This window comes from Numenius arquata, chromosome 3 (genome assembly GCF_964106895.1).
Source record: "Numenius arquata chromosome 3, bNumArq3.hap1.1, whole genome shotgun sequence".
NCBI lineage: Eukaryota > Metazoa > Chordata > Aves > Charadriiformes > Scolopacidae > Numenius > Numenius arquata.
Genome location: NC_133578.1, coordinates 22,500,697 through 22,528,665, shown reverse-complemented (window position 1 = coordinate 22,528,665; position 27,969 = coordinate 22,500,697). Strand labels below are relative to the sequence as shown.

At 42.6% G+C, this 27,969-nt stretch overlaps 4 protein-coding genes across 5 annotated transcripts; 1 reads left to right on the top strand and 3 right to left on the bottom strand.

Moving 5' to 3' along the window:
- The first annotated feature begins 23 nt into the window (after window positions 1-23).
- On the top strand, window positions 24-4,814 carry METTL5 (methyltransferase 5, N6-adenosine). Its single transcript, XM_074145434.1, has 8 exons — window positions 24-86; window positions 532-644; window positions 1,336-1,450; window positions 1,899-2,080; window positions 2,485-2,567; window positions 2,876-2,927; window positions 3,629-3,678; window positions 4,693-4,814. Exons 2-8 carry the CDS (start codon window positions 545-547, stop codon window positions 4,744-4,746), a joined length of 636 nt encoding a protein of 211 aa, XP_074001535.1. The 5' UTR covers window positions 24-86; window positions 532-544; the 3' UTR covers window positions 4,747-4,814.
- SSB (small RNA binding exonuclease protection factor La) lies at window positions 4,448-27,965 on the bottom strand. 2 transcript variants are annotated; one of them, XM_074145432.1, is made up of 12 exons: window positions 27,933-27,965; window positions 9,931-10,005; window positions 8,516-8,619; window positions 8,174-8,348; window positions 7,915-8,022; window positions 7,714-7,814; window positions 7,419-7,490; window positions 7,292-7,334; window positions 6,434-6,574; window positions 5,894-6,077; window positions 5,595-5,726; window positions 4,448-4,913 (listed from the first exon to the last, which is right to left on the bottom strand). In XM_074145432.1, the coding sequence occupies exons 2-12, from the start codon at window positions 9,994-9,996 to the stop codon at window positions 4,816-4,818; spliced, it is 1,224 nt and encodes a 407-aa protein (XP_074001533.1). In that variant the 5' UTR covers window positions 9,997-10,005; window positions 27,933-27,965; the 3' UTR covers window positions 4,448-4,815. The 2 variants fall into 2 exon arrangements, with proteins under 2 accessions (XP_074001533.1, XP_074001532.1); XM_074145431.1 differs by lacking the exon at window positions 27,933-27,965 and adding an exon at window positions 14,622-14,724 and having other exon boundaries at window positions 4,449-4,913.
- KLHL23 (kelch like family member 23) lies at window positions 15,089-22,263 on the bottom strand. The gene is made up of 3 exons (XM_074145662.1): window positions 21,051-22,263; window positions 19,414-19,566; window positions 15,089-18,833 (listed from the first exon to the last, which is right to left on the bottom strand). Exons 1-3 carry the CDS (start codon window positions 22,261-22,263, stop codon window positions 18,523-18,525), a joined length of 1,677 nt encoding a protein of 558 aa, XP_074001763.1. The 3' UTR covers window positions 15,089-18,522.
- Window positions 26,227-27,577, bottom strand: PHOSPHO2 (phosphatase, orphan 2). Its single transcript, XM_074145433.1, has 2 exons — window positions 27,526-27,577; window positions 26,227-26,954 (listed from the first exon to the last, which is right to left on the bottom strand). Exons 1-2 carry the CDS (start codon window positions 27,575-27,577, stop codon window positions 26,227-26,229), a joined length of 780 nt encoding a protein of 259 aa, XP_074001534.1.
- Window positions 27,966-27,969: the final 4 nt, after the last annotated feature.

The following is a 27,969-nucleotide window of genomic DNA, read 5'->3' as shown; positions in this document are numbered from 1 at the left end:
GGCCCGGCGCCGGGGGTTGGCTCGGGGCGCGGCGGAAGCGCTCGGCGGCGCTCGGCCCGGCCCGGCCCCTCGGCCTCCCCCGCCGGGTGAGTGGAGGCGGCGTCGCGGGAGAGGGAGGAGGCGTGTGTGGGCTTACGGCTCCGCGGGCGAGGGCCCGGGCGAGCGGGGAGGGGGGGGTGGGTGGAAGCCCCCCCGGGGCTCAGTTCCTGCTCCGCTGAGGGCTGGACGCCTCTCTCGGCGGCGGGCGGGGCCTGGCGGTAGGAGCGGAGCCCCGGGCCGAGGGGGTTTCCGAGGCGGGAACCGGTTACCGACGGTGCCTGAGGAAAGGGGCTGCCGCGGTCCGGGAACGGCGTCCCGTTAGCCGGCCCCGCGCTTGTGTCTCCCCCGGTCATCGGTGGGCCGTCAGCTGAATCCCTGCAACCGCTGCATGAAACACCTGGGAGACGGAGAGGAGCACGGCGGGATTTCAAGTATAAAATAATATGCAGTTTATTTATGTCATTGCAACTGATTACACATTATTTTCCTCAGTTAAACTGTAAACATGAAGCTTAAAGAACTGGAAAGCTGTCTTCAACAAGTCGATACTTTTGAAAGTCCAAAACTACTCCTTGAACAGTATCCAACAAGACCTCATATCGCAGGTAGAGGTTACCGACAGCACCGGTGTCTCTTTTACTAGTTCTTCATCAGCACTTTAAAATTATTTAAAAAAAAAAAAAAGTATTTCTACTGCATTATCTCATTTGAAGCCTTTACACTGAAAGTAGTTGAGAAATTGTATCCGGCAGGAATGCAATTAATTGTTTTTTAATGATCTGTTAATTTCTTTTCATTAGAAGTACACTGTTAATGTACAATCAAAAAAATCAAGTAAATTGATTTAAAAGATGGAATCTTTTAAATTGTGATGGAAACATCTTAATTTGTAAATGAGAAAGCTGAAATGGACTTATTTCATGACATACAAGAAACAGTAAAAGCGCATTTAGATGTTCATCCATACCTTAGTTATTATTTTTCCAATATTTTACATCTATTGTTTTTCCCCAAACATAGAGGCATACTTTTTCCACCAACAATACTCAAAGCCCTATGTGTATTCTCTCCACCAAAGATTTAGAGTCTGTAACTCATCAAGCTGGTTTTGACTTGTTTTCACATAAATGAAAAAGAGAATTACAGGCAATGAGAACATCTTTGTATTGCAAGAAACCCTTAGTTCAGAGTTTTCTGAAGGCAGAAGTAACTTTTCTTGATTAATCAGATGCATGTTTGATATTGACCTGTGATTTTTGTTTGGTTTGTTGTTCTTTTTTTTTTTTTTTTATCCAGCATGTATGCTTTATACAATTCACAATACTTTTGACGATATTGAAAACAAAACAGTTGCAGATTTAGGATGTGGTTGTGGCATGCTCAGCATTGGAAGCACAATGTTAGGAGCAGGGTAAGTATTTAATACTAAGTTCTGGTTGTGTTTTTTTCTTGCACAGAAGAGTAGAAAATAAGATTAGAACATAGAACAATGCTGAACTAAACTAATTTTAGGTATTTAATGTGGTGCATAATGAGGCTGTTTAATATGTATAGACAGTCAATAATCATTCAAGTAGTGGAAGAGATGGACAGTTGCCATAAATTTGGAAGTCATAACATTTGCTTTCCCCTGAAGCACTAAATGAACATATGAAACTTCCTTCACAAACTTGAAAAGGGTATTTGTGAAAGGGCAACAGAACTACTTGCATTTTAATCAGCACTGTATTTATAGTGTATGCTTGTTATATTTCCTAGGTAAAACGAGTTGTGTGCACAGATGCTTTTAACTCTACTATACAATTTAAACACCGTTTTATTTTGCAAGAGACTAATATGCAGCACTTTTTTTTTAATAGATTGTGTGTGGGGTTTGACATAGATGCAGATGCACTGGAAATATTTAATAGCAATATTGAAGACTTTGAGCTCACGAACATCGACATGGTTCAGTGTGATGTCTGTTCTTTATCTGACAGCATGGCAGAGGCTTTTGATACAGTTATTATGAACCCTCCGTTTGGCACCAAGCATAATAAAGGTTAGTAATTCTGAAAGTCAGAAATTATTAGGAATGAAATAGCAAAAGAAACACTTTCGATGAAACATCTCCCTTCTTATATCTCAATTACCTATTTTAATTACCTAGAGTTTTGCTGATCTGGAATCAGTTTCCTAATTACAGATCAACAACTTCAGTATTGCAACCAACAACTGCTGGGTTTGAAATAAACAATACTAGCTATTTCATATCCCTGTAATTTTTCTCTCTCTCTTAGTAAATGCAATTGGGTAAGTTTTAGAAATACATTATGTACCTTTATGTATTCAGTGCTGTTTCTCAAATAGCTATTACTCCAGGAAAATTGAAGCATGAGGCAGGTATGTAAATCCTCTAGTTTAAGCTTGTGTTTAACCATTCTAATAATTTCAACATTCTTTTAGGAATGGATATGATTTTTCTGAAAACTGCTCTACGAATGGCAAAAACAGCTGTATATTCCCTTCACAAAACTTCAACACGGCAGGTAAGTCAGTCCTTCATTTTAGTAGGGTGAACATTAACCAGGCAGTGAAGTAGCTGGCATTTAATGATGCTGTCTATAGCTTCACTGATTTGTTCACACCTTTATAGGGTAGGAAACTCGTTTCAGGTAAATACTAATCAGGTTGAATAACCGTGATCGCACATACGTCAAGAGAAGTATGTGATCTAACGTTTCAGCTTGAAAAACAAAAGCACAGGAGACTTCTTAAATAAGTTTGGGGTGTAGATGTTGATAAGACAGCATAGAAAAGAGCTTTTAAATTTACCTGTATCTATTTAATATTGTAGCACATTCAAAAGAAAGCAGATGAATGGGAAGTGAAGATGGAAGTCATAGCAGGTAAGATAAATTTGTTGTTCAAGGAAAAAAAAAAAGAAACGTTTTGTTTGGGGATAATATCTGTAACACTACTAGCCAGTCTTAACAGCCTGAGGTAAATTTAAGTGTGATTTAACACTGAAAATGCTAAATGACACAGGTCTTTAAGCAGCTTTTTTTTTTTTTTTTTAAATACCTTGCTACCTGGCTAGAATACAAGCAGGCACAAAGTAAAGCTCTAAGGAATAAATGTTCTGTGCAGAACTAGAGTTGGATTTTTCCCTGGACTAGATTTTGCCTTCAAGCAGAAGTCACCTACCTTCCTGCTTCCTAAGGTGGTTGTTGCAGAATAACAAAAGCGAAGTACAGGTCAGTTTTGACACAAAAAAGCATCCTGTCATTACAGTCACCTAAATATTTTTCTGACAGTTGTTCAGGTATCTTCCCAATTCTTAAATATGACCAGCTGGATGTTTTATACAGTCATACAGCTTGAGACATGGAGATTGCACAAATGCTTGGAACACAACTGCATTTCAGCCATCCACATACTGTGTGATGTGGTTGGCTTAAATCTCCAGTCATGATCTAGTCCAGAGGTTAAAACAGTTATCCAGTCAGGGGGCAACAGAGGTGGGCAATACAAGAACATGGCTGCAGGGTGTAACTCAGCTGACTAACAGTCATCCTAGTGTAACAAGTATTCTTTGTACTATTCACAGAACTTAGGTATGACCTACCAGCATCATACAAGTTCCATAAGAAGAAATCAGTAAGTATAAACCCTAACACAACTGAGAAAATACTCTGTCTTGTACTAGGCAGGTAAATAAATTCTATTTAAGAAAATCTAAGTTTTAGGTCTGTATGTACTAGATGAGGAATGCTCACAGCACTTGAGAGCAGTTCAATATGATGGCATCAAGTTCCATTGCTGTTACTACATTTTGTGGTTAAACAAGAAAAAGAATTGCTGTAATGCAAGTCTAAGCTGTACACAAAGATTAAAGCCAGCACTGCAACTAGATGCGAAGAAGTTGAGGGTATCCTCCTTGACTCAACTTCAAATAGCTATTTGCTTGATCGTACCTGCAGCTGGAATTTAGCCTGAATTAAGTAATGAAGGCCAGAGTAACTAGGATTTTATAGCCGTAGCATTATTTCAGTGTTCTATGCTCTGCACTACAAGTAGCTACAGCCAGTGAAATCCCTCACAGAACCATCCTAGGGGGGCACGAGGAAGCTGTCTGCTTCATCCCACAACAGAGGATTGACCCAGGATGCCAGAGGAGGGCAAGTTCCTGGGTGCTGAATGCTGGCCTTAGATGTTTATCCCATTAGCACAGGGGAAGTAGAGAGAATCCTAGAGTAGACGGAGCAAGATGTGAAGATTGTTAGGTATGCTGAGTAGCAAAGACTAGAAATTTTATTCAGCTGTATCTGGTCTCTTGGTGACTTGAACTTAAATGATGGAAGTCTGTCCTTTAGCTTTGCTACTTCAAGGTTACAGCTTTATACTACATTAACGTTCAGGCTTGAGTAGTAAGCAGTTTGAAGTTCTGAATTTATTGGCAGCTGCTATTTTAACGTAACTGCAAGATTACAAAGTCCAGAACCTTTTTACATTTGAATGAGGTGCCAGAGAAGTTAAGAGGATCTGACAGTACAAACAAAACTATAAATATAAAATAATTTTCCAGGGTGGTATGTTAAGAGTAAGCATGCTTTTTAAACAAAAAGAAAACAACCTGCAACCCAACAAAATGAAGCTTTCCTGTCATTGTAGGTTGACATTGAAGTGGATTTCATTAGATTTTCTGCCAAGAAACTCCTGAACTGAGATGTGTCTTTAAAACCTTTTGAAAATGGAACAATAAAACCAATGTGTTTTTTTTTATTTATTTCAGTATTACTGATCTCCATCTCCATTTTCTGTTTTGAGTTGTTTTGGTGCAGGTTCTTCTTTTTCTGTTTCCTCTAGTGGTCTCTTCTTGGGACTTGCTGGTTCTGCAAGATTGAATAGGTAGTCATTTATAGTAAAGGAAAGCATTTCAGCATTACCTGAAATCTTCTGAAAAAACAAAACCTTACTACCATTTAAGTTCAAGGATGAGTCCTAGTTTATCCAAAGCCATTGTTATGCTAAAGGGTTTACTTATTACTGCAACTTAGAAGCTTTCAGATGCTCTAATACACCAACTTTGAAGAGCTTCTTTCCTGTATAACTTTACAGCAGGAGGGCAGGTAAGAAGATGAAGGAATACAATCTAACAGGAGTAGGCTTCCCTGGGTTTTGTTTAAGCTGGTGACACATTAATGAACAGAAACTTAGCTCTTCATCTTCTCCAAGCTAAATACCAATATGCTGAACTACTAGTCTTCTCATATCCTCCAGGAAGACTCTCACTCAAGAGACTGGGTCTGTACAGTTGTGTAATGTTGCCGACAACTGCCATCTTTCAATGCAGAATGCTTTAAACAGCCCTGTAGAACAGGCTCAGCTGTCTAGTAACTATTTTAATATGGTTTTTGGACAGTTCTTGAAGGAGTCAAGCAGAAGACCCTTAAAGTTACCTTATTGATACTGACAGAAGGCAGAAATAGTACAATGTCAGGCCAAATCTGGAACACTTGTTAGAAACATGGGTACTTCTCCAGAAAGTCACTCCAGTGCACAGAATGACATACCTGTTTTAGTATCATCTTCGCCACCTTCTTCTTCATTGTCAAACTTTATTTTCTTCCCCTGAAACTGTACCTTCCCTTTGTGGGCACCTTGAGGTACCTTTCCTCCTCTTCCTTTTCCTTTCATTTTGCGTCCTGTGGGGATATAAGATGTCAATAACTTTGTATCATTTGTCTTTAAACTGGCAAGTTCAAAAGAATGCTTTACAGTTAGTCAGTGCTTAGTACGTATTCACTATTTACACTTTCACACAATGCCATTTCTAGGACATTATAAACGCTTAAACCAATGAAAGGAGGACCTTTTGTTTTCTGTTTCAGCAATTCTTGCTGATCTTCCAGTATTTTTTTCAGAGCTTCTTTCTCTGCATCTCCTTCTATCACTTCCCATGTAACATCCTTGTTCCGAAGCTGTAAGTTTCCATTATGCGCTGCTTTGGCTTTTTCCAGAGCTTCTTTTGCAATATCCTTAAATAGGATAATTCCCTTAAAAAGAAGAGCGGCATTTGCATTTGAATCTTTCTGCGAAAGCATTCAGCTAGAATAATGAACAATATATAATCAGCAAGTTCATTACTCTTGCACGACATAAAATATGTCTAGACTGCAGCAAAACCCTCAGACTGTCCTAACAAACATCCTCAGTTTTGAACTTATCAACTGAGAAGGCTGGAACCTTTATCTGTTCTTTTGAAAGGTTAAGAGAATAATTTAATTATCTAAATAGTCTGCGATTCCAAAAGTGAAATAAGTAATTTCTTATTTGATTATATAAAAGAACAAGCATTTAATCATTCAGTTTCAAACTTCAATGCAGAGATCTTGACCAAGATTCTACTGACCTCCTTCGCACCTCTGACAAAGTGTATCCATTTGATTTCTCCGTGATTAGAAAATACGTCATGGAGATCTTCTCTGCATGTTTGATCATCTAGATCACCAGAGAACTTCAAAAGACATCCTGTCTTTTCTTCCAGAGACTTCTAAATGAAATAAAAAAAAACGCCACATTTTTGTTGGAGAGTCAAGCTTGAATATCCCCCCCCCGCAATCCTATGACTATTAAAACAAGATAGTGACAAATGAGCAACTGAAGTCACTCCCCGCAGCACCATCAGTAACCCAAGCATTCTTCCTACAGAGTTTATTTATGCTGATGTCCAAGTCTTGCAGGGTGTGTGTGTCCCTCCTTTTTTTTTTTCTTCCCCTTTTTAAAATTTTCCTCGCTTACTATAGTACATTTTTGTGGAACTTAGGATTCCTTTCCTGTAAGAGAGTTACACTCTTTAAATTCTACAAAACAGTTTTCTGAAGGCTGAAAATCTGCATAATACTGATTAAATCCTTACTGGATCTTTCAATTATCCCAGAAGAACAATCATCTCAATGGTGCATTTAGTATCACAGGTGATTGCCTGCCTAATAATTTAAATTCAGGAAAGGATCCTTTAAACAAAAATTAGTCTCTTGAAAATAAGATTAAATACCATGACAAAACAAAGTCTTACTGTAGGATAGTTGGAAAAGCTGAAGTGACTTTCTAGAAAGTGCTCTGTATTACAGAATTTCAAACTGAGTATCCTACGTGTTAGCTTTACAAAATGTAGCTGCAGGAGCATGTTTGTTACGTGTGGATTGAAAATCCTTACAAAAGCAAGCGCTACATGGTTTTCAGGTATAGAGATCTAAGAAACCCATACCATTTCAGCATCTGCTGCTTGTTTCTGTTTTTCTTCTTTTTCCCTGTAGAAAAGTTAAATTAGTTAAGAGTTGGTTCAAGTGTGGTCAGGTGAACAAAACAAGGCACTTAAACTGATAATGGCTTACTGTTTAGCTCTTGCTTTAGCTTCTACTTTGTTTTGTTTCCTTTCTTCATTCTTCTTTGTACAATACTCCTCCCTTTAATAGAATATGTGAAGTTAATACCACTTAAAATATTCCATTATAATTACTTTGTAAGACAGCAGTAACCAAGAAACAGTTGCGATGCCAGTCTCCAAAAAGTACAGCTATCAATACCTGTGCAACAGTGCAGAAACTTACACTTCTCAGCTCAAGCCAGGTTCTTGTCTCAATCCACCCTTGACTGTTATTAGTTCATAGATCAGTTAAATGGACTTACTTGAAAAGTACGATCAGCTCTGTGTCTTTGTACTTTTGGTTTGGGATCTCTGTGAACTTCTTAGCAGACTCAACACTATCGAAAACTGCAAATATTGAGCCCTGTTAAATGGTAAGAGACATTCAGCATTAGAGTGATTGAAGAGAATGTTGTCCAGGGGTGGACCCTGCCCCAGGTCTAACTGTTCATCGTAAGAGTTACCTTAAATGTTCTCTGCAATGTTCTTCTCATTTGAATGTTTTCAACTGGACCTTTATCCTCAAGCCATTCTTTGATATCATCAAGAGTTGCATCTAGTGGAAAGCCTTTCTGCAAGACAGCAACAAGCTTTAATTATATGCAACAAACTGACAGTCAGAAATTATAACCTATATAGTATGAGTTAATTCAAGCTTTACTTAGATGCTTTTCAGTTGAAGTCATGCAGAACAACACAGAGCAAAGGAAGAAGTTTACTTACAACATACACAGATCTGTTTTTAATTGCAGCCTTATACTGGTCATTTAATTCAGGAAGGGGTTTATTTGGAGATCTTCTGATTTTAGTTTTGTCTTCGTTTATTTCCATTAAACCAGTCTTGGATTTTCTTAGTGCTTCTACAATAACACTAAAATCTTTTGAAAGGCGACTTAACCTATTGAGTAAGCAGAGACACATTATTCCAAATACACAGGCAAAGCTGAAGCCAAATGTTAAAACAGGAACAGGAGTTGTACATGCAGAGCAGGGACATTTGGACCCAAATAGAGATAAATAGCTGAAAGTCACCCTTCCTTCCAGATTAGTTGTACTTTGTTTTACCTGTTGAATTTGATCATTACTTCTAAAGGCACCCAGCCATCATCTTGTTTGATCTGTTCCTTTAGGAACTTGTCTCTTGGGAGATTGTGATTGCCAAAGTAGTACTGCAAAAAAGGAGGAGGAGGAAGGCAGAGAAAGAGATGTCTTTGAATGTTCAGTCTTAAAAGCTCATTTTTATCTGACAACTTACAGCAATGGATTGAGACATACCAAAATTCATTAATCTCAAGAATTAGAAATTCTGAAATTATTGCTTCCTGCTTTAATGTGACACTAAAACCCAACTGTTAACATATAAGCTTGTAAAAAACTCAGTGCTTCATCCAATGGGACTAAATGAGGCAAAGGTAGACTGCAGTTTTGTTTAGGAAAGATGCGAAGCTTATTCTGTTAACATAATTATTCATCAACCTGACCAAGCTTCAAAGAGTCAAAAGTCAAATTGTCACCAACAGATTTGGGTTTTAATTCTTATTTAAAGAATGTATAAGCAAGAATATTGTATTTGCCACACCAAGACATCATACACATAGAGTTTCTAGGTCTCATTCCAGAAAATACTGTAAGATAAATAAATTGGTTTTATTTTAATTTACTGTTCTCATTTTGATCATGTCCAGGATGGGAAGACAATTCAGTACAAGACAGACAAGTTAGCTTCTTTTGCTTACTACCAGTCATCTAACTGGAGTAAAATACTTGAAGCCACAGGATAAGTTGGAGTGTTTCCACCAATATCGTTGCCCTTTAAAAAGTCAGTGCAGGTTTTACACCAATACCTCTCCTTCTAGCATGCCTCAAACTCACATTACCACAAGTCTAGCTTTGTCAACTATTTTTCCTCAATCTGCGTTTTGTTTTGTTCCCCCCAACCCCCCCTTCAAAAATAATGACCGCAGCTCCATATGCTAATGAGGATTCACATGCAGCTGTATTTTTGTCCTTCAGGGAAACGCTTCTGTTCTAGATATCATTTTAAGTGATGTCCTCTGTTTTCCATTGTAGGGTAACCCTCCAAGCCTCTTCCCAAGTGGAAGGATTTCCGCGCCCTCCCCCCGCCCTTAAGTCATACAGAATTAAAGGCATCTTTGTATTTGCATAGATAGAATAACCCCAGTGAACACAGTAATTGTTTAATGATACATTCACTTGCTATAGCACCTAAAATGCTAGCAAGTTACAGATTTTGTGTTTTTAAATGGTGGTCTTACAGGCAGGTAAGTATAACTTCCAACTTAGACAACAATTATCAATTATCTTAAAGTATTAAATACCTGTCATAGACCTGTGACAGTCAGCTTTTAACTGACTTTTTTTAGCTTTCGGATGTTAACTTCCCATTAGCCAAGTCCCTACCAATGAACAACTCAAAAACTGCATCTCAGTCCAAACCCCAAACTATAAACTGAACTTACCTCAATTTGCTGACAGATTTTGCTTTCCAAAATAGACATATCTTCACCATCTCCATTTTCAGCCATTTTCACCAGCTGTGTTGAACAGAACATAGAGCAAGTGCCTTAAGTATTGAATACTACATTCTACAGATGTATGTTCATATAGTATTGCATTTTGCTACAGCATCGTCTAAACAAGAGAACAGATAAATTCTTTAGCCGTATGTTTATACTTGTGAGCCATCTGTAAACATGACTGCAAAACTCCAAGGGGAAGCTTTACAACTGGAAACAACTGGAAAAAAAAAAACAAGTAAAATACTTTGGTTGCAGCAGCATTTGGTAGTCTACATCCAAGATAAGTAAAAGTATGCTTGCACTTCACAGAATTATTTGTTATTTACCTTTTTCTAGGCACAGAGCCTCAGTTGGTACCTAACAGCAACAAACCTGAGAGCCAATAACATTTGTACTTTAAGTCAAATCAAACCTCTCATCATTAGGCAAAACATCAATAACAAAAAATTGTTTAACATTCCTAAATAGGTATAATTAGAAACTTTTCTGAAATTTCTGCCTCCTAATTTATCTTTGAAAGTTCAAGGAACTTACTGGAGGAAGGAATGTAAAAATACCTGCATTTACTAGTACATCCTAAAGGTGTCTAGTTCTCTACTTTACAAATTGTCTTTACTGCAGTTCTGTCTGAATACAGAATCAGGCACCTTTGATAAGAAGTAAGATGTTTTAACTTGAAAGTAACTTTGCCCCTTAACTGGCATGAAACATATAATCCCACTACATCAGATACCAACCTTCTAGAGCATGTAGTGACTGTAAGAAAGCAGCTACTGGCCAGAAAGTTAATTGGGATCAGAAAATGTCTACCTAGTTGCTCTTAAGATAATGATAGAGTGCAAAGAGTAATCCTTGAGGAAAAATGCAGCTTTATAAGAAATTGGTTTGAATTCAGTCTTGAGCCATGAAGAACAGATTTCTTCTTTCTCCCTTTGGTCACTATCACACTTGTTAAATCCAGCTACAGATGAAGCAGTTTCACGGCCCTCAGTTATCCCAGTTCACAGATCAGGGATCACTATGACTACTGGTAAAGATGGGTTTGCACTCCTGTCTTGCATGGTTTATTGGGAGATTTAAGCATACACATTCTGCTCTTCTGCAGGACAGTAACATCTTTCAGAGCATCAAGATGACGGACAACGCAGAAGCAGGGAAAACTCCCCTGAGACTCCCCTGTCACAGGAAATTATGTTCTTTATCAGAACACCCACCTGGCAGCCCCACCTTATTTTAGTGGTTTAATTCACTGATTGCTGTTCAGCCCACTACAGTCTGCAGTATTCCCATTTCTTCCTCTTCCTGATCTCAAGCTACGTTACATCCTTTCACTTGCTTGTAGTTTTTAATCTAGGCACTTAACAGCCTTAAAATTTGCATCCCGGTCTCCCACTAGTGGACTTCCACCTGTACCTAACATTGTAACGCTCTTTACAGCATGATTTCAATGTTAGTTGACAGCTATGCTTAGAGTGTGATCCATTTGTCTCTAAAGCACTGTACAAAAATCCAGGCCATATAACACCAGGTAACAGTTGCCATTACTTCAGAGATGTCTCACATTAGCCACCCTGACTACAGGAGACTTAATTAGCACCAGCACGTGAATGTGGTGGTGATCTGTCTTAACACTCCCTTGCAATGTTGTCCCCCCAACACCTGACTTGTGAGAGAAACCAGTGTTCTATTTTACAGCATACCAAATGTGGTGTAATTTAATGGCAGTCTAGGGGTAGTCTCACCTTTTCCCAGTGGATCAACTAATGGATCACACTCCTTGTGTGCTACTGTAACACCTCATCCAACAGAAAGTTAACCCCCATTGAAGAAAGGGAAGAACAGTTCCACTAGATAAATTTATCACTGTCTTGATTCAGCTTGTAGAAAATGCCAGTGATGGAGCTGTGAGGGCAGGGAGCACAAGAGGAAAAGAAAAAAATAATCAGAAAAACCTTTCCGTGGCAGCAAACAGTTGTAGTAGGTTAGATCTGACAGCAAACTATATCCTCCGGGGAAAAAAAAGAAAAAAAGTACTGAATGGCAGCTACGCGTATCTTCATATTCTCAAACCTTAGTCTGGTCATTTAACTCACATTGCAAAGTCTTCTCCAGATGTGGCAGATTTTTTAAGCACTGGGTATACTTAAGTAAACTGTTTTTTTCTGGGTGCTTTTCACAGTACAGCTCCATTAATGCTTAAGAAGACATATTAATTTACCAAGAGATGTGGAAAAATTTTGCTCTCTTTTATATTCTGAGGAAAAAAATAACTTGTGTTTTAGTTGCGTATGCTGTTTTAAGAAAAATGCATGAACAGTATGTTCTGGAACTCTGGAACAGAGACAATCTGCAGGTGCACACTGAAATAGAGATTGACCTGGACAGAGGAACCTTCCCTCACCACCCTCCATTTGGCATCAAGTACACTGGTAAGAGCGAGCTGAGTGGAGACAGCCGCTTTGTACTCTCTGTAGTATGAAACACAGACCAGCCTCCAAGTGGGCTCTATCCGCTTGCTCTTTCAGTGGCCTTTGCTGTTTTACCTGGCATATTGAATAGTGCATGGATTTCTTGGAGCAAGTTTTCCCTTCATACACGCATTTCTTAGAAGTTGGGGCCCTTTGGCTGCATGCTGTCAAATCCACCAGCAGTTCTACTCCAGTTAACAAGGTGAGGATTACACAGAGGCAGCACATCTAAGGCAGTATAGTTACAAGAGAATCTGCTTATAAAGCTGTTGACTTTGCTTTGTTTTGTAATTTAGAGAGAACTCCATCTGTCCAGGGTAGCCTGGCTCTTCTGGCCTTGCCAAAAACCACACCAGTGTGAAATATGCAGGACACCCTTCTTTTTCCGCTGGATGCCCAAGAAGCTATTAAGAAATGCCAAGATAATAGTGCTGTGAAGCAATAATGGAAGAACATCCGCTTCTGTCTTCGCCTAGCTTTTGCCACCTAAATGCCTTCAGCCTTGGTGTACCCTCAAATACCGTGTCTTTATTGCATTTCCCTGGCTCTCACAGTGCACCTCTCTCCCTGTCTGCCTCACCCCAGCGGGGTACCAAGATAGGCACAACCAGCAACTCGCTTTCCACATAGTAAGGCTCAGCTCCACCGCTAAGAAGAGATGAAAAACAAAGTCTATTTCCTTAGCAGTATTTTCAAGGTAAAAACCAAACTGTACAGAAGTGTAAAACACCACAAGACCTGGGACAAGTCCTTCAGATTAAGTCTTACACCTGGAAAAGTTTTTCTAAAAAGCACCCGTTCAGCTGCAAGTAACAATAAACTGAAGGCAAGACTAAGACAGACACGAGCTTGCCATACGTGGAATTCAGTTCAGACACTGATCGAGCTCTAACCTATTTAGAATAAAAGCAGAAGCAGCCTTCTAATTTAAGAGAAATTCTAGTCTTGCTGCACATGCTCACTCCAGACTCTTTAGCTCAGTCATTTGGCACAAGCTAGTCTTCTGGATCCAACTTCCAGATCAATAGTTTTCAGTTGCTGTGCAGCAATGAGGACTGATAAAAAGCTGGCTCTCCTGAAGAACGGTCACAGTCTGAGCAGCAAAATCTTACATAAGATTTTATTAGAAGTGCTTTCTTAGTAGACCACACTGACTTGTTCCTTCTGTGTGCCAACAGCCTGTATCAGCACCGCTGAAAATGAAAACAAGTTAAAATAACACAAATAGGCATGAGACTTAAATTACAAACAGAAAAGGACAGTCAGGCCCCTTATCCAGAACAATTTGATCCCGTGCTATAGTAGCGAGATAATCCCAAAAGAACTCCCAAAAGGGGATTTTCATCTTATCAGTCACTTCGTTTCAAGGTCCGGACAAAGCTTACTCGCTGTAATAGAGTGAAAGGTGTTATTTTGAAACCAAAAAAAAAAAAAAGTTTCCCCAATAAAGTAGCATGGAACTGTTATTCATGCAATGCATTATTCAGGAACCTGTGTGTAAGAGGTCTGAGGTTCTTACATCAAAATACAACTTTATATTTAAGGTAAGGCTTAATTACCACCACTCATTATCACAGATGTTGCTTTCACAGTTGGTTTTTTTTAGTAGAATCAGTGCAATATAGGAAGGAATTTCTTATAAATAGTATTTAAATGATAGAAACGTCGGCTCCTGAACCTTGCGCCTATGCTCGGAGGCCATCAGTTCGTTCTAAGACGCTATTAAACTGCTACAGCGACAACACACCCCTCCCCAGACGACCCCCAGCCCCGGGGCCACGGTTCCCGCCCAGCGAGCACCTCAGCGCGGCCGCAGCGTGAGGTTAGCGCTGCCCGAGGCCCGCCCGCCGCTACGGGCCGCTCCCGGAGCGGGGCCAGCCCGATGGCAGCGAACCGCTCACCCTGCCTCCGCCGGGCAGGGCAGGCCAGGGCAGGGCAGGGCCCCGCACCGCTGCCCCAGCCGGGGGTGAGCGGCAGCACGTGCTCCGCCGCTCCAGGGACTCCTTCCTTCCTCCCTCCCTCCCGGCCCAGCCGCCGCTCCCCCGCTGGGCCCCGCCACCAGCCCCGGCACAGCCCGCCGCTCCTCAGAGAGGCCCAGCCCGGGGTAGCGCGGAGCAGCGCGCCCCGGCACCGCCGCCCGATGCAGCCGCCCGGAACACAAACCTGCCGCAGCCCCGCAACCGCCCGCGCGCCGCCCCGCTCCGACGCTTTAAAGGCCGCAGTCGGCGCCGCGCGGCCCAGCAGCCTCCGCGCCCCTCACGTGGCCGCCGCTTCCGGGGCGGGGCGGCCGCTGGTGCGAGCCCCTCGGCCTGCCGGGGGCGGGCGCCGTGCCGCGCCCCTGCGGGGGGGACCCTCTGCTCCCTACGGCCCCCGGTGCTCGCAGCCCCGCCGCCACGGGCGCTCCGCGGCGCGGCCAGAGGAGCCCCTGCGCCCGGCACGATCTGGGAACCAGAAGCCGGGGGTACGGGTGCGTGTTGGCTCGGTGCGCCAGGGGGTGCAGGAGCAGCGCCGGGAAGGGCGGGTGCGGCGATGTCCCTCACCCCGCAGCGGGCCGCAGCCCGGGTGTGCGGGGCTGCTCTTCGCACCCTTCTGCGGTTAGCGGGAAAAATAACTTAAAAGCTTGTATTGGTACACTGATGCTATATTTACGTTTATTAAGCAGTACAGACATTGGCTTCGGCAGTACAGCTGTGCTGCACGCGTCTACAGCGCCACAAACACGGGTCGCACCAGCAAAAGCTGTAATAAATGGCACTGACCCAACAGGTGTGATTTCTATATTAGTTCATTTTCTAGTTTACAAGTGAAATAGTAAAACAGCGCCTACCATAATACAGGTCCAACAGCACAGTAATTTAGTGTTCACATTCAACTCGTTATTACTAAAAACACACCACACAGATGGCTAAAAGATCCGCTGCTCTGGGCTCTCCCCTCCCGTTGGGGATGCACACGCCGCTGACCAAGAGCCTGAGCCCCTGTTCCTCTCACCGAATTCACACTCCCACCTGTGCTCAGGACCCGGCTGCTGAACACTTTTCTCGGGATGTGCTACCGGCATGAACCAACTTAAAAGGACATCGTAGGTTACTGTAAATAGCACCAGTTAAAATTTAATCATGAGTCTGAACTTTTACACTCCATTTATTCTAACGCATTCAAAAATCTCTAAAAAATTGGGACTTGTCCGAAGCCCCAGGCAGCGTTAGCACTGACTTCTGCTTACACAGATCAGCACATACTTTCCCAGCGTGTCAGAAATAAAGGCTTTTTCCCACTCAGCAAGTGCGCTGAGGCCGAGGAGCTGCCTATTACTCCCCTGCAAGGTGCCCAGAGGGAGAAAGCGGACTCCAGCTTCCAGTGCTTGTGCTCCAACCCCGGAATAGCGCTGGCTTTGCAAGGCTGAGCATCTGGTTCAGACGCAGCAGACAGGTGGGTGCTGGGGGGTTTGTTAGTATTGCCTTGTTCTTACATCACTACAGGTGACAGGATACGGACCGGAACGAACCTTAGGGCCAGCCACAAGCAGCTGTTCTGTGCTCATGTTTTTCAATAAACATGAAGCTTCATGGGTACATATTTTACACTGAAAAATTACATACACACGTTGAGTTCACTGCAGTTTCCTTCAATACAAAAATCACCTTCATGCTCTTGTGATGTTGCCCTTTAAATCTCCACCTGCCTTTGAACAATTCTCAGCTGCGGAGGTTTCCAGGAGAAACAAATTAACTTTATTTCTTTTGCACACCTGCCCGGCCCACACATTTCAAACAGTGTCAGAGTTGAGTTCCCCACATCTCTTTACCGTTTAGAATCTTTAAACAAATTCCATTCGATCCTTAAATAGCTCTCAGCAGGACGGCTAACGAAGCAAAACGCCGAGCCCACACACACACGAGCTTCTGACATAGTAAGGTGACACACAAAGACATCAAAACAAGAACTATATATATACACCACAGAACTTCCCATCGAAGCTCAGAGTTGAGTGCCGCCTGCTTCCAGCAGTCATGCGAGTGAGATGTAATACAAAAATGTGAGAGAACAAAAAAATGTTGAACAGAAAAAGAAATGTTATAAACTCGGGGCTTACCTGCTTGGAAAGCTGCTTCCATCACATCTGATAAATTCAATATAACCAAAATTTCGGTTTTGGGGGTAGTGCTGGTGTAGGAAGTTCCCACCACACCCTGTGGCAGCCCTGTGTTGTCCCTGCCTCTCATGCCAACATCTAACAGCTGTTTCTGCTGGCATTTTACAAGCTGGACTGGGGAACTGATCCGGGCTAGAAGAGCCCCTCTGCTCCTCACGGCATTCCTTTATTTGGATCACCGCTATCAGACCACAGCAGCTGAGGCGGGACCGGGTGACCGGCAGCAAAGGCAGAAAGGAATGGGATCGCTCCTCACAGCCACCCCCTCAGCACTGGGAAGGCTTTGCCATCTTGTACTTTCCATACAACTCCTTTCAGTCTGTCTCTTCCCCCCTCTATCCTGTTCCTGATTTTCATAAAACCTGGGGGGAAAAAAAGTGTATTTTTAAGACCTATACCTCGCTGTAGAACACGGCTGAACCCAGACAAGCGACTCCAGCATTAGAGGGGAGCTGACACGTGCACAGAAAGGCAACACAGTTGCACCTTGCTCCCTCAGGGAACCAGGCTAATAAAAGCAGCACCTTACACTATCTATACAAGCCACCAGGTGAAAACAAATCCTAAGAAGTCACTGCAATAACAATTCAGCTAAATGCGTTTGTCTTACTACCTAGAAGGCAGGATGCAAAACAAGGACTGGTGAGAAGCCTAGGGACAGCAGGGTTAAAACACCAGATATTTAAATACTACCTATGGATTCTGCTTTCTGCCGGCCTGGCACCGCCATGCTGCGCTGGGAGCCTGCCGCAGGCATCTTCCAGTGAAGAAGTGACAAAACGATGACCTTCCTGCCCATCTCAAGTTGCTTTCTAGACAGCATTTGAAGATCTTGTATTATTTTTTGAGCGAAATAATAAATAAATCCAGTGGACCGGTTAGCATCCAATTTCTCCATGTGTAACGTATTTTGACAAGTTTCTTCAGTTGTACCTTTGCTCAAGTCATAGTTCAGCATCCTAAAAAGACTGAGTGGTATTAACAAAATAGAGAGTTTGTATCTCGGGGGGGATGTTAGCAACTTTCCAGTCTCTCTCATTTCCTCCTTACATTTCACAAAGACATACATCTTAAATTTGATGGAAAAAAAAAAAAAGTCACCGTGGTAAGGCTTTTTTCCCTGAAAAAGAAAAATCACCAATACCTGTGCATCAGCCCGAGGGCATCAGCCCAATACCTGCCAAAGCCAAGAAAAGAGTCTTTCATTATTTCTCACAGGCCCTGCCAGTGTGAGAATGGCAAAGTGAGCACTATTCTCAAACTGCCTCATACTGCAGAGCACTGTTCTTCTGGAAAACTAGTGCACATTTTCGGCTTGTGCTCTGGGGCTACTGCATGACATTTCTTCCCTCATTCCCAGCCTGTGCTTTTCTCCGCGCTGGCATTTGAAGGTAGAATTAGAGCTATCCTATAACTGCCCATGATTGCCAGATGTGATAACCTGCTTATCCAAGTGATATTGCTCTGTATGTACCACGTGCTTGTGGCAATGAAGCATTTCTATAGAGACTTCGGAGTATCAAAGATTTCATCTGAAGCCCAGTAGTCCATAGAAATGGAAAGTATTTTCTTTGGCTTTGCGCACCTTAGCACCAGATTATAGTTCCACCCAGTGACTAATGACAACAGATCTGTTTTTCACAGTAATTCCTAAATAGCTGCACAAAGTATTATACAAGAGTAATTTGAAAAAGTTTCATGACAAAGAATGATTGGACTGAAAAAATATATGGAAGTCTTGTTACCACAGATATATTTCTGAACTGTTTAAAATAAAGACAAATTATACCTAGTTTTTAATGATGTGCACTAAGAGATTGTATTAGACATCTCATTCATGAGGTAATCAGTGCTATTATGAATGCCGCACCTGCTGTTTTCTGCAGCAGCAATATGAAAATTAAATGTTTACACGTTATACACACAGACACAGCCATGTGACCGCATAGCACTGGGAAGATTACCTACTGCTTCCCATTTATTCAGTTCAGGGTTGTATTTCTCAATACTTTGCAGATACGTTCCTTTTGAATAGGAATATCCTCCTGTTACATAGATGCATCCGTTCATAACCACTGCGCCACACTCCATCCTTCTCTCCATCATGTGAGCCATCTGTTTCCACTCGTTTTGCTCTGGGTCATAGCAGTCCGTGATCGTGGTCTGTCCACCCACAAAATAGATCTTGTTTTGTAGTGTAATTGAACACAACCCGTATTCTTCAGGAAGAAAGGAAACACAGTTCAACTCAGCATTTTAATGTTAACTTAAACTGCAGCTACATGACAAACATTGGGCACCACTGAGGGCGGCTGAATTTCTTCACTGAGTTTAGGAGACACCTCAGGATTTCCTAATACGCTTGGTAAAAGCAAGCTCAAGGCATTACAGAAGAGACAGACACGAGCACCAGTACTTAGTGACAATCGCTTTAAAAACTGTTTCCAAATGTAGAACATAGAAAAAACCCTTTTAAAATTCATATAAATTATTTTTGCCAAGTGCCTATGTATAGACAGATGTTATAGAAAGTTAGATTACTATATTATTTAACAGGATGCAGCCATTCCTTAGTTCAATATTTATACAGTGATTTCCATAGAACAGATGGTTGAAGAAGGTCTTCCCTTCCCCTCTCAGAGCCTGGAAATGGGAGATAATCCCACTCTGGCCCTTGCTGCCCTACAGGGATTGTTCCTTTTATTAGGACCGTGCCAGAAACTCTTAAGTGGGTTTAAAGAATCCCAGGTCCAAGTAATCAAATCAAGCTCTACCCTTGTTACAGAAATTACGCTTTACCTGGATGCGGACTTGTGGTGACTATACTCCACTCATTGCTACCTGAATGGTATCTCTGGATTTTATCATAGGTGCAGCTTCCCCTGTACCCATAGTGACCTCCAGTTACGTAGATGACTTCATGCAGGACACAGGCAGTGGCATTTCCAACACCTGTACACAGTGTGAAAGTCACAACATGCCTTCAGACTGCACGCAACAACCACAGTCACTTCCATCCATAATCCCATTTCAAATGACTTGTTAATTAATATTTTAGGTTAAAACTATACTTGCAAGTATTTAACTGTGAAATTAAATAAACTTGTCAAGACACCTTATTTTATCAGCATAAGTCAAGAGCAATTAAACAAAACTGCAGTAACTGACACATATTGCATATCATACAGCCACACAATATTTCACAGAATTTTTATGTAGTAAGTAAAGACACATCGTCACGTTGGTTTTGGAACAGGGAATTAATTTCAGTATTTCCCTAAAGCAAAGAAATTTTTTAAAAGTCACTCATATGCCAAAGACAAGGACGATGGGAGTTGAGATTATTCAATGTCTCGGGGTATCTCTTCTGATACTTTCAGTCTTTCTCATGGTATTATTAATTATGCTATTGTATAAACAAGGACACAAACAGAATGGAGCCATGTTAACTGTCTCTAGGAGAATAAAACAAAACAAAACAAGGGATCTGGCATGATAAAATGGACCAAAATTAGTGGGGTTTTTTTAAGCATCTAAGAAGTTTCATAGAGAAAACGGGACAAAACAACTGCACAGAATGTGTAACTGCTCACAGTATCAGTGTAGCATTTCTCTTTTTAAAAGAAATAAAAAGAGAATAATAGTAAAATAGTAAAAAATGTTTGTGGAAAAGATACAAACAATGAAGAAAGTTGTAGGAGCGTGATAAGTGTTCTTTCCTGCTACAGATACCTCCAAAAACTCTCACGTACGCAGGCAAATACTATGTTGCATTACCTTAGAGTAAAATTTTCTAATTGCATTAGTTTATAAAAATGTGTAATTGTTTATAAATTTTAAAACAAAATTATAGCCTTTAGTTACGCTGTGATCCAAATTCATACATTTTTAATAGATCGCTATTTTGGCTGCTAGAAACAGGTATTAGTGCTTTTCATTATCCTCACACTAAAGATCAAACTAAGGATCCTGAACTGATGATACACTGAAATACGAGGAAACTGCATGCAAGAAGATTTAATGAAGATGACACCCTTATAAATGATTGTATAGAAAATCTTGGTAATCTGGTCTTATATTAAAATAAATGGAGCTTGCTCTTTGACCATCTACTGAACGGACTCTAATCCCAGGCAGCCTTCTGATTTCTAATCTGAACAGAAATTTTACTCCTGAAAGAAGGCAAAATTAAACTGAGATTACCACTTGCTTTTCCACCATAGTCTTCCGTGGCACAGCCCAGCATAGCATTTGGATGTTTGCAGTCATATGGCTAGTAAAGACCTGAACCAAAGCCCACCAACATTAACAGGAGATTCCCATGGACTTCACTAGAACTTGGATCAAACCCTAAATGTGTCCATGGCACTTAAAAGTGGCAAATGCAAAAGGATCAACATTTGAGGCAGATGCCATACCAAAAGAAGCTTACCTACCTTTGATCATGTTTGCAATAGGAAGCCATTTCTTTTTTAAAGGATCATAGAACTCCGCTTCTTGCACAGGAGCTCCTTTTCGGTAACCACCCAAGGCGTAGATGCAGCCACTCAAGGAAACTGCGCAGTGGTAATACCTTGCATCAAGCATGGGACAGCCTTCTGTCCACTCATCTCTCTCACTGTTATATATCCACACAGTGTCAAGGGCTTCGATGCTCTCTGTTCTATAACCGCCTGTCACATATATGTCCGGTCCCAAGCTAGTGACCCCATAGCTCTCTCTGGTGTGATCCGGCATCTCTGTTCCCTGAACCCATGCGTTGGTTAAAGGATCCCAAACATGCACTTCTGATAAGGGATGCCAATAATATCCTCCGATCACATACATGGCTGCTGTGGGTCTTCTGGAAAGACCTTTGGGATTGGAGTTCAGGGCATTGTATATGAGTGACCTTATCTTACTGTCATTAAGACGGCATTTTTTTTGTAGGCTTAAAGCTGACCTCAAATACATGTTATCTAAGTCTACTTTGGTGCAGCTCAGCAGTTCATAAACATCTTCAATTCTTTCTTCTACGTTGTGTGCAACCCACTTAACAACAGCTTCAATGACTGCCTCTTCTTTCCAAGCATTGAGATTCTCTCTGGAGAGAATAAAGGAGAGCTTTTCCTTCCCAATGTCCAGAAACTCTTCCTGCTTACACACTTCATCAAACTGCCATAACAATATTCTCCTGGACTCTTTTTCTAGCTCCGAGCAATCGTGGTATTCGGCGAAGGAGTGCATCCCTATGCAGTTGTCAGTGTCTAAGTGCCTCACCAGAAACTGCTCACAGGCTTTCTTTACTGACACGAACTGGAGGAGGTCTGCAGCCTGGAGTAGGCTTTGGACATTTCTCTTTGTTATCTGGATCTGTGATGTGTATGCATAATTCACGAGGGCTTCCAGTACGGCATGGCTGAGCCCGGGAAGTCTGATCTGGTTTTTAGATTTCTCTTTCATATCGGCTGTGAACATGGCTTTAAAATAATTGCTGCAAGCCGCTAAGGCGGCTCTGTGGCAGTGGAAGATGACCCCCGAGGCGCACTGCAGGCTGATGTCGGTGAACAGCCCGTCCAGGTAAAACCCCCGGAACGCCTCCAGGAAGCCGGCGGGGTGAGCGGAGTCCTTGTAGAGGTACGCGTACTCCTCCTGCCCGGCCGCTGCCATCGCCGCCACCGCGCACCGCAGCGCCCAGCCGGGACGGGACGGCACCGCACCGCCGCCCCGGGCTCCCCGCGGCTTTGTCCGCGCCCCGCCCGCGGGCCGGGGAGCCGCTCCGCCAAGCCCCGCCGCCCACCGGGCCGCCCCACGCGGCCTCCCCGCCGCGGTACTTACGCCCTGGCGGAGCGCTGCGGCCCCGTGACCATCTTTGGAAGAGTCGCTGCCCGCGGGAGGCGGCGGGGCCGGAGCGGCGGCTCCTATTTTGGTGCCCCGGCCGCCCGCTGCCCTCCCCCGCGGCCCCCGGGGCCCAGCCCGGCCCCCTCCGGCCGAAGCGCCGCTGCTGCCCGGGGGCAGGGGGTTAAAAGGCTGGCTGCGACGATGACAGAAGGCCCGGCCACATTAGGGACAGAAGCAGATGCCTGGGTCAGCGTCACCAGCTTGGTGGCTCTCAGCCGCACAACAAAGCGAGGGCGCCTTCGAGTGCCACTAACAGCGACCTGAAGCCGCCTCTCCCAGGGGCATCCCGCTCTCCCAGCCGCTCGGAGGAGCGATGCTGGGAAGGGCTGCGAGCTCCACGGGCTCTCCCATTACAGAATGGGATTTGAGAGGGGGCGGCCAGAGCTCGCCTCAAAACACCTGAACCTGGCAGGGCGCAAAGGACAGTCACAAACTATGCTGACAAATCGACTCCAACTAGAAGCAAACAATTCAAGGAGAAGGTTGTGTTGGCTTTTACCACTTCTGAAAATGTTGTTCACAATTTAACAAGTCCGTTTCTTCTCTGCTAGCAAAACATTTTCTGCAATGGAGACCTTTAAAAGTATTTGAAGCACAGCATCCTCCGGGTTTAAGCAGCGGTGCTCCCTCCTTCAACCTGCAGCAGGGTTTGGATCCTTTGGATCCAGCAGCCAGGCTCTTCCGGCCCTGCCAGAGCTCTCCTGGGTTGAAAGGACTGACAGCAGTTCCTCCTACCAAAAGGAGGTGGATATTTATGATTAGCCAGGTGCCAGCAATACCCAAAAGGAGAACTCCTGCTCTACACAGATTCCTTAGCGTGAACTACAGAAGGAATCTGAACTGGAAAGACATACCCCTCTGCCACCCTTCCTCGCCTGCTAACCCTGCAGCAGGACCCAAACTTGCCCTTGGTCTTTACTTAAGAACATGAGACATAAATAAGCTGATTGAAACAAACAAACAAAACCAAAACAACAAACCCCTCACACATCTTTGCCTTCAGTTTTTCAACCACTTGATGCATTCTTAGCCCAGGGAATGGGAGTTTTGTGATGTAACCCAGGAATTAGCAGCACAGCCCTGCTGTCCCTCAGCTACATTACTCACTCCATCTCTTTCTCTGGAGCATTCCCTTGTAGAGCCCTGAGTCTGTTTCTACATCCCCATGCCAACGGCTTTGTATGGCTGTGGTTTTGCACTTTCCATTTCATCAGCTTCCCACGGACAAGCAGGAACTTCTCCTAGGTCTTAGCCATCCTACTAGCATGTAACACTAAGTACTCTTCCTAGTAGCTGCTGTACGATAGCAGACCTATTACCATATACAAAATTTCCCATACACATACACATTCCATTACGCATTTCTTTTCATTAACATCTTTACCTATGTCATCTCCCCCCCAAGAGAACACGTTGATTTAAACCGCCAGCAACACCAAGTACTGAACACATGTCCCTTCAAGGAGATTCTCCCTTTCTCTTTTGGCTGGGTTACCTGCTTAAACCACCTTCACCCTTGGGAGACGCTCATCTCCCCTCCCTTATATCCAAATGCGGAAAAAATTGGTAATTGTGGTGCTTCAGAAAAAGTAATGTCTTATCTTTTATTAAGAGGAAAAAAGAAACCCAAGACCTCATACTAACAGCTTAATGGCCTACCTACTGGAAATGAAAAATTTCTTCTGTCTCCGACAGGCACTTGCCTAGCAAATAGCATCAGCTCTACCCTCTACTTGAAGTGATTCGATCATAACTGCTAATATTTTGAGTATTCTACTTTGCTTAATCTACTCTCAACTCCTGCTTCAGTACTTTCATAAAACCACAAAAACCACCCCTTTTGAGCATGAAGATTAATTTCTCACTCAATTTCTCACTCTCACAGCAAACTACAAGGTATATTCCCTAAGGCTAAAAGGGCAATAGTAGAAGAAAAAGCTGAATAATTATTCATATACTCTTTTTTTGTTTGTTTTTAAAGAAGCAATAACTAAGATCTCTGGACAAACTGGAAATTCTGAAAAGCACAGAAGAGACCAGCACAGAATCCGGAACATAAAGCAGCCCGTCTAGAATGAAGGAGACACACAACTTCAAAAAAAAAAAAAAAAGTAACCATACAAAATTGTCCTATGCAAGAGCCATTACTGCTATTGTATGACCTGTGAATGAGAAAACTTAAACCTGCCACAACTTGAGACCCACCAGTTCTTCAGATGCCATCTTTGTGCCCTCACACAAATTTACAAGGAAGTAACCAAAGGAAATCTAATTTATATACACTATCAGCCTGAAACCAGGCAAGACCACTCCTAAAAATCTTCAACTGAGAAAAAGAAGGTAGTGACAACATCAAATGTCAGTAAGAAAATGAGAACAGTGCAGCACAGAAAACAGAGGAAGACAGCTACAGCAACTGTAGGCTGCTGCGCTGCACCTCAGACATCTGCAACCCAAGTGCTGCAAAAGTTGGACCAATTTCTTAGAGGCACTTAAGCTAAACCAGCCATCAGTTCAATAGCAGACTACATCATCATTTTGGACATTTTGCAGGACTGTAAGAAGGAAAACATTTGGCATGAAAATACATTATTTAACTTTAATGAGAGTTATTTTTAATATCTCTATATGCATAGCACAGCTCTTGGGGCTCATCTCACTGTGAGCACTGAAGAGAAAGACTGCATGTTCACAAGTGATTCCTTGAGCTATTTTAAGACAGAACAGTTCTGTGTTCCCTTCCAGCTTGTAAGAGAGGATTATACTATAGATATGGACTAGAGAAAATAGGTAAAATCAGTGTAAACCTGTATACATATACATGATTCTGTGGGCTATGAACTGCAGCAGAAACCCAGAAAGAAAAAAGCACTTGGCTGACTCAGAGCTGTCAGCATGGAAGATCAAACCAGCGTTAGCTCTAGACGGTGTGGCAGCAGCACGCTGTCAGGGCAACAGGAGAACGGGAGAGTGACTCTTCATTAAACAGAACTACACCCTTACTAGTCTCCAGGAGAGAAGGGGTCTGACTGACTAAATGAAGGTGTTAGCCAAAGGCTGACACCCAAACTTGTGTCCACTCTCTCCAGGCCCTCACAGGAACAGGTGACACAGATCAGCAGAATACATTACACAAATCAGATGTGTTGCTTTTGTCAGGGACAGTAATTTTTATTGTTTTTACAATACAAGATAATACAAACTATTAAAAAGTAATTTGGTTTGGTAAAATATTTAGTATATTGAAAATATAAATGCATCTTCAGATCAAACAAGATTATAAGCATACTAAATAATTTACAAAATTAAACATTTATCCTGATCAAAGTAGTATAAAACCCAACAGTTCCAGAACCATGCTCCTGGCACCTGTTTTCTAAGTAAAGAATTTCATTCTTTTATGCACTAATCCTACTCCTTCCCCTAAGCATGTGGAACAGAAAAGGTCAGTTATGTAGTCAGTAAAGGCTTGGGGGGTGGAGGGGGAAGACTGAGAATAATGGCGATTTCTCTTGCAACTCCCCTTCTCCACTTATGTTGGAATGCGTACTATGTTGTAAAGCCATTTTAACTTCACTTTCTCACTATTGCCAAGATTGAACATAAACAGTTTTATATTGTGTTTAAAAAACATAAGTTCAGATAACAGCCCAATTTTACAATATACACATGCAGTTTTTCTCTCCCAGGAAGATAAAATATAACTATGTTAGTTTCCTTTTAGCATTTGAATTATTCCTTTATAAGTAACTTCAGATAAGACATAATGTCAGTAGCAGATGACCAAACCAGAACAGAACACTCTACAGGACTGAGATCTTGGGCGAGCTGAGAAATTTTTTTCTCCAAGGTATATCCCTGCCTGGGCATAGCAATATCATCCTTCTTCAAAAACATTACTGGACATAAGTCATTCCCACCATCACCTATATATACAATTTGTGTATAACTTACTCCTTGCTCCAACTGCTCATCTAGAAATTCTTTTAAAACTTTCCTTTTGCAAAGGTTTTTAGGGCACTTTGCACAATGGTGAGCATGGAAGTTCTGTACAGTAAGATAGCCAGTGTTGCTGAACGCTGCAGGGTTTGTAAACACTTCATCAAACACTTTATGGAAGTCAGCAGCTTTCAAAATCCAGTCAATAAATACTGTATTAGAATCTGAAACAATTATGCAGTCAAACAAATCTTTGTTCTCGCCAATAAAACCCAGCAGATCTACCATTCCTGCAGTGAAAGGAATTGTTGTCATAGTCCGTTTCATCTCATCTTCTTTGACGCCATTGTCTCCCAAGTAGGCAAAGACTCTGCCCATATATTCTGTCCAATGTCCCGGTTGGTAGGAGTTTCTTAATCCATTAGGAAGTTTTTTCTCAGGAGCACATTTCACAATCCAGGTATCACTATTTTCATCTACGATTGTATGGTCAAAATCAAAAACCAACAGAAATTTCATAGCTGCCAGAAAACAGTTTCCAAAACAAACAAAAAAAAAGAGAATTATTTATATAAACCAAGTACTGAATTTCTACCCTGATTGTGTGCTCAGAAGAGAAAAATTCTGCAAGAAAATGAAGCGTTAGGGCAAATATCTAAACAAAGTAAGTTTGTGGCCACTACAGCTACGGGAAGCTGTGCTGAAGCTAAAAAAGCAGCCTGTAAAGGTCAAAGTTCTAGTTCAGTATCAAATTTTGTTTAAAATAGACAATGTGAAAGTATCTAAACTCATGTTGCATAGTTACTAATACTTGCTAACAGAGGCAATCTTCCGCTACTCCTACACCATCAGTTTCACCAACGGTTCTAAATTTCTCCATCACCTGCCAATGCAACCAGACTGGGATTCTCCTGGCCAAACACCTTAAGAGAGATTTCTAAAGGAAACTACTACTCAACAGATAAAGCCAGTCTTTTTAACAAGGACACAACAAATCAAAGAAGCCAAGGAAAAGAAATACTGCCATTTCTGGAACTGAAATAAATAAATAAGTAAATCGCTGTGCTTGCTGTAGTCCTGCAACTTCAGCACCTACAGCCCACCTCTGGGCTACGGAAATCCCTAGAAGCAGGAGACACCTCATCTGGTGCTTAGAGCCGTTCCCTCACCGGCACGTCCTCTCACACCCCTAACACCAGCACCGCCGCTTCCTCAGGCCGGCCCCACAGCCAGCAGGCCGCACCCACAGAAACAGCCCCCTCCCAACTGTAGCACAGCGGCTGCTGCCGCCCCCCGGGTCGCAACGACCAGGCCGAGGGGCGAATCAGAGCAGCCACCCCGGAAGGACTGGGCGAGGCAGGGGGAGCCCGGCGGCAGCACCGCGGGGGTCTCGGCAGCGGACCGACAGCCCCTGAAGGAACGGGGCAGAACCGCTACCGCCCCGCGTGGCGCGCGCGCGCGCCGTCCCCCCACTCCAAGTCGCGCTGCCCCTGACCCACCTCCGCGCCCGCCGCTTCCGGCTGCCTCCGCCCGAGT